Here is an 11067-nt window from a genome sequence, read left to right as displayed (position 1 = left end):
GTCCAAAACCAAGAAAATGTGTATTCTTGGTTATGGATTTTCATCAACTCCTCCAAATTTTTTGTGGGCTGAGCAGCCTCTTTTTAAAATACCTGTATAACCTTTCTTTCACTCTGTGTGACAGTCTTCTTTACCGCTCAACATCATTCATCATGGTTTAACTAATTCTGCTTATTAGTATTCCTTGCTTGTTCTATTTGTTTCACAGCTATCAAAATACAAAGGGCTATCGCATTAGAACTAGAAACCAACTCATTTCCAAACTTTTTAGCTATCCCAACAATCTTTTGAGCCATGCCATCAAAATGAGAAAGAACTTTCATGCCACCAAAATGAGGAAAAATTGGCATCGTTTTTTATGAGTTTGAAGAAGGTTTTAAAAAAATGAAATTTTGGTGAAAAGCTACCTTCGTTTGTATTCATTTAATACATAGAATAGTTTGGTCTAAGGGGGATTTTGCCATTTTGATAGGAAGCTGAGCTGATTCGTGCTAGTGCAACGACCCACTATACAAACAATAGAACTTTTCTGTACAAAGTTGCTACTTAATTTGTTCACCCTAAAAAAAGATTAAAAATAAGATTTTTTTTGGGCGTTTTATATTCTAATTTTTTAAAATTAACTTTTACACAATTAAAGGCAGTTGGGGACACGATCAAATTGATTAAATTTTTTTAAAGTATTAGATTACCATCAAGTCATACATACACATTACAATTAATTTGTAAATGATGCAACTAAACTGGAGTAAAATTCTTGGAACAAAAAATTTCTAAATTTTACGGTTCTTAATTTTTTTTGTTGTTTTTCTCAATGGACTTTAGCATGCTGTGAAGTTTACACCAACTCATTCTTAAAAAACACTTGTTAGTCTTGAATCTAAGTCATTCAAAAGCTAACTTAGGTATAAGATCCAAAAATATGAAAACTTATCAATCCTAAGGGCTTGTTCACCTATGAAAACTTATGAAAACCAAGAAGATGTGTATTGTTGGTCATGGATTTTCATCAACTCTTTAAAATTTTTGGTGGGCTGAGCAGTCTTTTTTTTTACTACCAGTATAACCTTTTCTTCACTTTCTCTGGTAGTCTTCTTCACCTCTTTATATCTTTCATCATGGTTTAACTCATTCTGCTTATCAGCATTCCTTGCTTGTGCCATTTGTTTCACAACTATCAAAATAGAAAGGGTATCGTTAGCACAGAACCCTGTTGCATTAGGACTAGAAACCACTGTCTTTTCAAACTTTGTAGCTATTCCAACAACTTTTTGAACCATGCCAACAAAATGAGGAAGAACTGGCAGCGTTTTTGATGTGTTTGAAAAAGGTTATAAAAAGATGAAATTCTGGTGCAAAGTTGCCTTCGTTTGCATATATTTAATAGATAGAATAGTTTGGTCTAAGGGGGATTTTGTCATTTTGATAGGAAGCTGAGCTAATCTGTGCTAGTGCAACAGCCCTGCTTTACAAACAACACAGCTTTCCTGTACAAACTTGCTACTTAAGTTGTTCACCCTGAAAAAAGATTAAAAATAAGATTTCTTTGGGTGCTTTTTTGTTCTGATTTTTTAAAATTAACTTTTACAAAATTAAAAGTAGTTAAGGATAGGATCAACATCAATTAAATTTTATTTAAATATTAGATTACCATCAAGTCATACATACACATTACAATTAATTTGTAAATGATGCAATAAAAATTAGAGTAAAAAACTTAGAACCAAAAATTTCTAAATTTCAATGTTCTTAATTTTTTTTTGTGATTTTCTCACTGGACTTTAGCATAAGGAGAAGTTTGCACCTGCTCATTCTTAGAAAAACACACGTGTTAGTCTTGCATTCTAGTCATTCTACTCATCAGTATTCCTTGTTTGGTCCATTTGTTTTACAGCTATCAAAATAAAAAGGGTATTGCTAGCACAAAACCCTATCGCATTAGAACTAGAAACCACCTCCTTCCCAAACTTTTTAGCTATCTCAACAATGTTTTGAGCCATGCCACCATAATGAGGAAGAACTTTCATGCCACTAAAATGAGTAAGAACTAGCATCATTTTTGATGTATTTGAAGAAGGTTATAAAAAGATGAAATTTTGGTGAAAAGTTGCCTCGGGTTGTATTTATTTAATAGATAGAATAGTTTGGTCTAAGGGGGATTTTGCCATTTTTATAGTAAGCTAAGCTAATCCGTCCTAGTGCAACAGCCTAATTGTACAAACAACACAGTTTTTCTATACAAACTTGCTACTTAATTTGTTCATCCTAGAAAAAGATTTAGCGTAAGATTTTTTTGGGTGCTTTTTTATTCTGATTTTTAAAATTAACTTTTACACAATTTAGAAGCAGTTAAGGAAACGATCAACATCGATTAAATTTTTTTAAAATATTAGATTACCATCAAGTCATACATACACATTACAATTACTTTGTAAATGATACAATAAAAATTAGACTAAAATTCTTAGAACTAAAAATTTCTAAATTTCTCTGTTCTTAAATTTTTTTTTCCTTGTTTTTATCACTTGACTTTAGCATGAGGTAAAGTTTACGCCAGCTCATTCTTAGAAAAACGCACATGTTAGTCTTGGATCTAAGTCATTCAAAAGCTGACTTAGGTATAAGTTCCAAAAGTTTGAAAACTCAGCAACCAAACATTTTTTTTTACCTCAATGGCGTCTAGGTACATCTTCTCCTTCACCTCAGCCTCCTTCGGAAAACTTTCTAGTTTCATTTGGAGAAGGTTTACCTTTTTGTTGGTCAAAACCAAGAAGATGAGTATTGTTTGTCATGAGTTTTCATCAACTCCTTCAAATTTTTGGTGGGCTGAGCAGCCTTTTTTTTGAATGCTAGTGTAACCTTTCTTTCACTCTCTCTGACAGTCTTGTTTACCTCACTACATCTTTCATCACGATTTAACTCATTCTGCTCATCAACATTCCTTGCTTGTTCCATTTGTTTCACAGCTATTAAAATAGAAAGGGTATTGCTAGAAAGGGTATTTTCACCTCACTATATTCCTATCGCATTAGGACTAGAAACCGTCTCCTTTCCAAACTTTTTAGCTGTCCCTACAACATTTTTTGACATGCCACCAAAATGAGGAAGAACTAGCATCGTTTTTTATGTGTTTGAAGAATGTTATAAAAAGATGAAATTTTGGTGAAAAGTTGCCTTGGGTTGTATTTATTTAATAGATAGAATAGTTTGGTCTAAGGGGCATATTGTCATTTTGATAGGAAGCTGAGCTGATCCGTGCTAGTGCAAAAGCCCAGCTGTACAAACAACACAGTTTTTTTGTACAAACTGTCTACTTAATTTGTTCACCCTAAAAAAAATTAAAAATAACAATTTTTTGGGGTGCTTTTTTATTCTGATTTTTTGAAATAACTTTTACACAATTAGAAGCAGTTAAGGACACGATCAACATCAATTAAATTTTTTTTAAATATTAGATTACCATCAAGTCATATATACACATTACAATTAATTTGTAAATGATGCAATAAAAACTAGAGTAAAATTCTTAGAACCAAAAATTTCTAAATTTCACTGTTCTTCAATTTTTTTTTGTGATTTTTCTCATTGGACTTTAGCATGAGGAGAAGTTTGCACTAACTCATTCTTAGAAAAGTACACGTGTTAGTCTTGAATCTAAGTAATTCAAAAGCTGACTTAGGTATAAGATCCAAAAATCTGAAAACTCATCAACCCAACATTTTTTTTTACCTCAATAGCATCCAGGTACATCATATCCTTCACCTCAGCCTCCTTCAAAAAACTTTCTAGCTTCGCTTGGAGAAGGTTGACCCTTTTGTCGGTCCAAAACCAAGAAGATGAGTTTTGTTTGCCGTGGAATTTCATCAACTCCTTCAAATTTTTGGTGGGCTGAGCAGATTTTTTTTGATTGCCAGTATAACCTTCTTTCACTCTCTCTGACAGTTTTCTTCACCTTTCTACATTTTTAATCATTTAACTCATTCTTCTCATCAACATTCCATGCTTGTTCCATTTGTTTCACAACTATCAAAATAGAAGTGGTATTGCTAACACAGAATCCTATCGTATTAGGACTAGAACCACCTCCTTTTCCAAACTTTTTCGCTATCCCAACAACCTTTTGAGCCATGCCACCAAAATGAGGAAGAACTGGCATCATTTTTGATGTGTTTGAAGAATGTTATAAAAAGATGAAGTTTTGGAGAAAAGTTGCCTTGGGCTGTATTTATTTAATAGATAGAATAGTTTCATCTAAGGGTGATTTTGTCATTTTGATAGAAAGCTGAGTTGATTCGTGCTAGTGCAACAGCCTAACTGTACAAACAACACAGCTTTTCTGTACAAACTTGCTACTTAATTTGTTCAACCTAAAAAAAGATTAAAAATAAGATTTTTTTTAGGTGTTTTTTTGTTCTGATTTTTTAAAATTAACTTTTACACAATTAAAAGCAGTTAAGGACACAATCAACATCGATTAAATTTTTTTAAAATATTACATTACCATCAAGTCATACATACACATTACAATTAATTTATAAATGATGCAATAAAAACTAGAATAAAATTCTTAGAACCAAAAATTTCTAAATTTCATGGTTCTTAAATTTTTTTTTTGTGGTTTATCTCACTGGACTTTAGCATGAGGTGAAGTTTACACTAACTCATTCTTAGAAAAACACACGTGTTAGTCTCGAATCTAAGTCATTCAAAAGCTGACTTAGGTATAAGATCCAAAAATCCGAAAACTCATCAACCCAATATTATTTTTTTTTGCCTCATTGGCATCTAGGTACATCTTCTCCTTAACATTAGCCTCCTTCTGAAAACTTTCTAGCATCGCTTAGAGAAGGTTGACCCTTTTGTCGGTCCAAAACCAAGAAGATGAATATTGTTTGTCATGGATTTTCATCAATTCCTTAAAGTTTTTGGGTGGCTGAGCAGATTCTTTTTTGACTGCCAGTATAACCTTTTCTTTACTTTCTCTGACATTCTTCTTCACCTCTGTACATCTTTCATCATGGTTTAACTCATTTTGCTTATCAGCATTCATTGCTTGTTCCATTTGTTTCATAGCTATCAAAATAGAAAGGGTGTCGCTAGCACATAATCCTATTGCATTAGGACTGGAAACCACCTCCTTTCGAAACGTTTTAGCTATCCTAACAACCTTTTGAGCCATGCCACCAAAATGAGGAAGAACAGGCATCATTTTTTATGTGTTTGAAGAAGGTTATAAAAAGATGAAGCTTTGATGAAAAGTTGCCTTAGATTGTATTTATTTAATAGATAGAATCGTTTTTGTCTAAGGGGGATTTTATCATTTTGATAGGAAGCTGAGCAGATCCGTGCTAGTACAATGGTCCAACTGTACAAACAATACATCTTTTCTATGCAAACTTGCTACTTATTTGTTCACCCTAAAAAAAGAATAAAAATTATTTTTTGGGGTGCTTTTTTGTTCTAGTTTTTTAAAATTAACTTTTACACAATTAGAAGCAGTTAATGACACGATCAACATCGATTAAATTTTTTTAAAATATTAGATTACCATCAAGTCATACATACACATTACAATTAATTTGTAAATGATGCAATAACAACTAGAGTAAAATTCTTAGAACCAAAAATTTCTAAATTTCACAGTTTTTAATTTTTTTTTTTTGTGATTTTTCTCACTAGACTTTAGCAAGAGGTGAAGTTTACACCAGCTCATTCTGCCTATACACAATGAACGAATGCGGAAAAGTCGATGGATCCACTCAACCCAGAGTTCCACTGACCCATTTCAGCGTGCTGGGCCGAGAGAACTTTCCGTGGAGTCCAGTTTTCCTTCTAGAGTAGAGAGTCTTTTCTCTTCTGTTACTTAAAAAATATAACACACACCCATAAACCACAAAAAAAAAAAAAAAAAAAAAGGGAGGATTAGAACCTGAAGTTGGAAAAGTAAACACTTTCGTTAAAATTCACTGGGAAATTCAATTTCAGGTAATGTTCCATTTTTTTATAAGTACTTGTACATGTGTTTGAGTTTGAAAATGGCTTTCAAACTAACTACTGATTTATCATTTCTGTGCTACTACAAGATCGCCTATACAGATATTTTCTTAGTAAAATTTTGTCTCGTTAGTTCCAGATACACATTTCATATTACAGGATTAGGCTCTTTAGTTCGACCGTTCTCTGTCGATAAAATTTCTACCGAGTTTGTGTCCAAATTAAATCAGCTAACTTCTACTTTATTTTAGACCATATAATATAAGTGAAGTAGAATTGAATCGTGGCTGGAATTTTAATGCCTCGCGAGTTGAAAAGGTCAGCTACCAAATGGATGAGCTGACTTTAAATGGGGGCTGGACCAGGATCTCTCATGATTTAAGGATAAAAATGTTTTTCCTTTTTGGTTTTGTAATCTGTTTACCAACGGCTGGTTTGGAAGTCTAGGATGGAAAAGAAAAGATGAGATGACTTTTTTATGTTGGAAAAGTAAGGAAGACTAAACTAGGATAAGTTTAGGAGATTTGGAAGGAAACTAGGAAAAAGGAGACCTGAAGTCTTCTCTTAAACTTTCCCACTTGATGCATATAGAGGTCTCCAGCGTATACCCGATTTTTATACTATTCTATTATAAGTCTTAACCTCTAACTAATTCTTTCCAGCTTGCACATTCCGTTAAAAAAGAAAGCAGACATGGGAATCATCAAGGTATCTCAGTCTTTCAAGACTCAAGTTACCCCAGATCGGATGTTCAAAGCCCTGATCATGGATTCCCATAACCTTTGCCCAAAGCTCATGTTTTCATCAATCAAAAGCATTGAATATCTGCAAGGAGATGGTGAAGCTGGGAGCATCAAGCAAATGAATTTCACAGAAGGTTAGTCAAATAAGCGGTATCGTCTTAAATTTCAAGTTGGTTTGCTGCAAAATCCTACAGAAAGATGTAATCATGTATTTTTCTTCTTGTTGAAAATTTTGTGATGCAGCTAGCCCCTACACATATGTGAAGCACAGAATTGATGCTCTGGATAAGGAGCATTACATGGTTAAATTCACTCTGATTGAAGGGGATGCTTTGATGGACAAATTGGATTGGATCTCTTACGAAGTTAAATTTGAACCCTACGGCTATTCAGGCTGCATTTGTAAGATAACATCCGAGTACCAGACCAAAGAAAATGTGGAGATCAAAGAGGAAGAAATTGAGCTTGGTAAGGACAGAGCTATTGGGATGTATGAGGTTGTGGAAGCCTATCTTTTGGCACACCCTCGTGCCTATACTTGAATAAATTTTGCACTTAATTATTGTTGGAAACTGTTGCTCTTTGTTTTGAGATATATACCAGATAAATAGTATAGTTATAGTTTTTTCTTCTTTGCAGAAATAAAAATTTCATTTTCTTGGACATAATTGTGTGCCAAGTTATATCCAAGAAACTTAACTACACTGAACTTAACTTACGTAGTCATGTTGCAGGAAGTTATAACACTAGTATAAGTTTCATCTTAGATATGTTAATTCACTTTGAGTTTCAAATATTCTTGATACCACATGATTCAAAGTTGGTTACTCAACTGGATATGCATTCAAAGATCATTAGAGGTAACAAAGGCGAAAGAGTTGCATGCTAGAAAAACTATGAGTGAATTACAGGAAGGTTGAAAAATCACACTCCGGAATTTCTGAGGACTAGCTGACATAGTTATTCTTCAAAGCAAGAGGGAGCAAATGACAGGACATAAAGATCGACTTCTGTCTCAGACTTTGAAGAAACATAGAATTAAACATAGGCATCAGGGTTTTGGAGGAGATAGGCTTCAACTGCTTTGTAGATTTCAATGGCCTTTTCTTTACCAGCCTTGATTTCCTCTTCGGTAACTGCAGCATCATCCAAGACGTAGTAGTTGCTGGTCATTTTGGAAAATGGTCCCTCCTTCTGGTGAAGCCTCGAACTTAGCTTCATACGAGATTTTCTCAAGTTTGCCTCCCAAGGCATCACCTTCAATCAAAGCGTAACTGTATATGCAATTCTCCACATCGATCTAGTCAATTCGATGCTTTATGGATTTGAAATGAGTTCCTGGTTACATGTCATGGATCATATGTTAAAAGGTCTGCAATACCAATGCGTAAAGCATTTGCAATCTCTTGAAATTGAAAATGAGATATTAAAAAAAAAGAAAAAAAAAACCCAAAGGGAAATCAAAGTTTCATGTAGGCTAAGAATCTACCTTCAGCAAAGTTCATTTGGTTGATATATGGTTCCTTCCCCGCCATCGCCTTCAGCAATGTCAATGCTCTTAATGATCTGTGGCAGGAGTTTAGGCACCAAATTGTCTGCATCAAGAATCAAGGACTTGAACATTCTTTCACGAGGGATTACAGAAGTATATTCATCAGACGCAGTGATGATCCCCATGAGTAAAGCTACACAGAAATCAGAAAGAATAAACTGTTTTGTTGGATGGGGAAATGCTTCAGGGAGATGGCACTATTTATAAGTTCAGCGGAAGAATGCTTTGGTTGGATCTTAACCAAATTCTAGGCAGACACATCCAAATTCTTCTCAGTTATGCCTGCCATTCTAGATAGGATAAGCTTCCAAAGGGATTGCCATTGTGTAACAAATGTGATCACCTCAAGGCGAGATGGATCAATCTTGAAAACCACTTCAGAAGGAAGCACGAAAATGCTGAATCTACTTGGTTCCAAACAGCTAGAGGCTTCAATTTACCTGATAAATTCGAATCCAAAGAAGAGCTGTCGCAAAATTAATGGCATTCTCTATCCAATAATTAATCCTACAGGTGCAATTTAACTTTTACTACTCTATCCTTAACTAGATTCTCGTTTTTGTCGCATCCTGTTGAACCTTCCTAGAGAATCTAAATGACAACTCTCACTTGTTCTCGGATGTTACACCCTGCCTGACTGTTTTTTAGGAGGAAAATAGGGGAAGTAGAACCATGGCAGGCACTAAAGACTTTCAGCTTACACTTCTACAATGTTGCATTCCCTTACCAGTACTCAGGAAAGAATCAGCAAATTCTCAACCAGAAGGTCAATCTCCACAAATCTTGTGTCTGCATACTACTAGATTATTCAAACTGTTAAAGTATTGATACCCTGAATTAAATCAGTCCAAATTGTACCATTTTGGATGCTTCCCAATAAAACCGAATCAATTGCTTCCTTATAGGTTCCTTTTTTTTTTTTAGGTATATAGGTTCGTTTTTTAGGGAAAAAATGAAGTGAGAACTTTGGCTTTATTATTACTTAAAGCACTAGAAAACTGAAGTAGTAACCGATGGTGGAGTACTTCTACGAGACCAAGCCGAACTTCCCAATTGACACTTTGTTCACTTGAATCCAAATAACACGGCTGTGTCATTTTCAGGCTGTAAAATGGTGATCTTTGCCATACAAACACTGCCGAAGCACATATCCTGGTTGTGAAAATTAAGTACCATCTGATTCTGAACCCAAATTACTATATCTTCTTAAGTTTGTCCTTTTTAATCTTCCCTCAACTGAAACCATGCATTCATGAATTACAAAGTAAACATAGGTTTAGGAAAAGAGACTTTGCGGTAGCAAACAAATATTAACTTTAGGTTCCATCCAGAAATTGATCGATATGAATAATCTGATCTTTTCAGTAACCAGCATTTCCGCAACATACTTAAAAGGGAAAAGGATTAACATAGAGACCAACACAGACTCTTCTAATTCTAATAATGCCCAAGAGCATTATTAGAAGCTCACAAGATTATTGGCATACAAACACTCATTATCCATCCAGAATGATAAATTAGACCAAATAAACATGCAAAATTAGGTAAATTATGCATAGGCCTCAGGGTTTGCCAAAAGGTAGGCTTCCACAAGTTTGAAGACCCCTGCAGCCTTTTCCTTGCCATCCTTGATCTCCTCTTCTTTGATCTCCACACCTGGTTTTGTATGGTATGTGCTAACATTCTTGCCTTTGCAACCCCCATCAGGAGAAGGCTCAAACTTCATTTCATAAGAAATTGAATCAAGCTTGTCCATCAGAGCATCGCCATCAATCAGGGTATAAGCATAGGTCAAATTCTCCTTGTCTACTGCATCAATCCTATGCTTCACATACTTGAACTGGCTACCTGCATATGTTACCCAAAAAAAAAAATATATCCAAAGTACATTCCATCTTAATCTACACATTGGTAAATATTGTTAATGAACCATGTCAAGAGTAGAATTAATTGTCTTGCCTTCTCCAAAGTTCATTTTCTTGATGCTTCCAGGGCCTCCATCGCCTTCGATTAGCTCAACATTCTTTACAGCTTGGGGAGCAATCTTGGGGATGAGATTGTCAGAATCAAGGATCAAGGCCTTGAACAATCTGGAGGCCGGGATGGTGCTGGTGAACTCTTCAGTGAAGGTAACAGCACCCATGATTGATCTCCTAGGAAGTTTTAAAGATGCTGAACTACTAGAATGGGATGACAATTTTGGCAATTTTGGGGTGTGAAGAGAATGTGAGAGATGCGATTCTATTTATAGACTGAAAAGTGAAACATGGCTTCATCATTCACGCACTTCACCATTGTTTGGTAACATTAAAGATTATCAATTACTAGATGGTAAAATCTAGTGAGGAATTTAAATGCGAAAGTTACAAGCCCATTACTCCTGTTGTTAGCCTATTGAGGTGGGATAGAACCAACAACTTTTGTTGCAACAAATTCAGCTATTCAATATATGCCATTTAGAACCACATATGCATAACAAATCTGTAATTCCCACATTTTTTTCTTTTAAAAATAGATTTTGTACCTTTTTTTTTTGGCAATTACATGTCATGTGAGCAATGCTAGACCATAGTATCCTGCTGCCATATCAAGTTTTGAACTTGAAGGGCCTGTTTTCTTCTTCTTCTTCTTCTTCTTCTTCTTCTTGTATTATATGCTGGCTTTTTTATAGTTATAAACTCGTTACTAGCAACTGGAAGTATTGCTGATCCATCACCACAGCTGCCAACATAACTGCTGTCTAGATACTATTTTAACAATGTTGCAACTTAGTAATCC

The 11067-nt window shown here is 34.6% G+C and overlaps 2 protein-coding genes and 1 pseudogene across 2 annotated transcripts; 1 reads left to right on the top strand and 2 right to left on the bottom strand.

Moving 5' to 3' along the window:
* The first annotated feature begins 6426 nt into the window (after positions 1-6426).
* LOC113733918 (major allergen Pru ar 1) lies at positions 6427-7420 on the top strand. The gene is made up of 2 exons (XM_027260153.2): positions 6427-6871; positions 6981-7420. The coding sequence occupies exons 1-2, from the start codon at positions 6688-6690 to the stop codon at positions 7277-7279; spliced, it is 483 nt and encodes a 160-aa protein (XP_027115954.1). The 5' UTR covers positions 6427-6687; the 3' UTR covers positions 7280-7420.
* A 182-nt stretch (positions 7421-7602) lies between these two features.
* On the bottom strand, positions 7603-9486 carry LOC113733916 (major strawberry allergen Fra a 1.06-like; annotated as a pseudogene).
* Positions 9487-9586: 100 nt separating this feature from the next.
* On the bottom strand, positions 9587-10513 carry LOC113733917 (major allergen Pru ar 1-like). Its single transcript, XM_027260152.2, has 2 exons — positions 10249-10513; positions 9587-10137 (listed from the first exon to the last, which is right to left on the bottom strand). Exons 1-2 carry the CDS (start codon positions 10430-10432, stop codon positions 9839-9841), a joined length of 483 nt encoding a protein of 160 aa, XP_027115953.1. The 5' UTR covers positions 10433-10513; the 3' UTR covers positions 9587-9838.
* Positions 10514-11067: the final 554 nt, after the last annotated feature.

The sequence above is a fragment of the Coffea arabica genome, chromosome 3c (genome assembly GCF_036785885.1).
Source record: "Coffea arabica cultivar ET-39 chromosome 3c, Coffea Arabica ET-39 HiFi, whole genome shotgun sequence".
NCBI lineage: Eukaryota > Viridiplantae > Streptophyta > Magnoliopsida > Gentianales > Rubiaceae > Coffea > Coffea arabica.
Note: the sequence above shows the minus strand (reverse complement) of the source record. Positions and strands in the feature narration are given on the sequence as shown.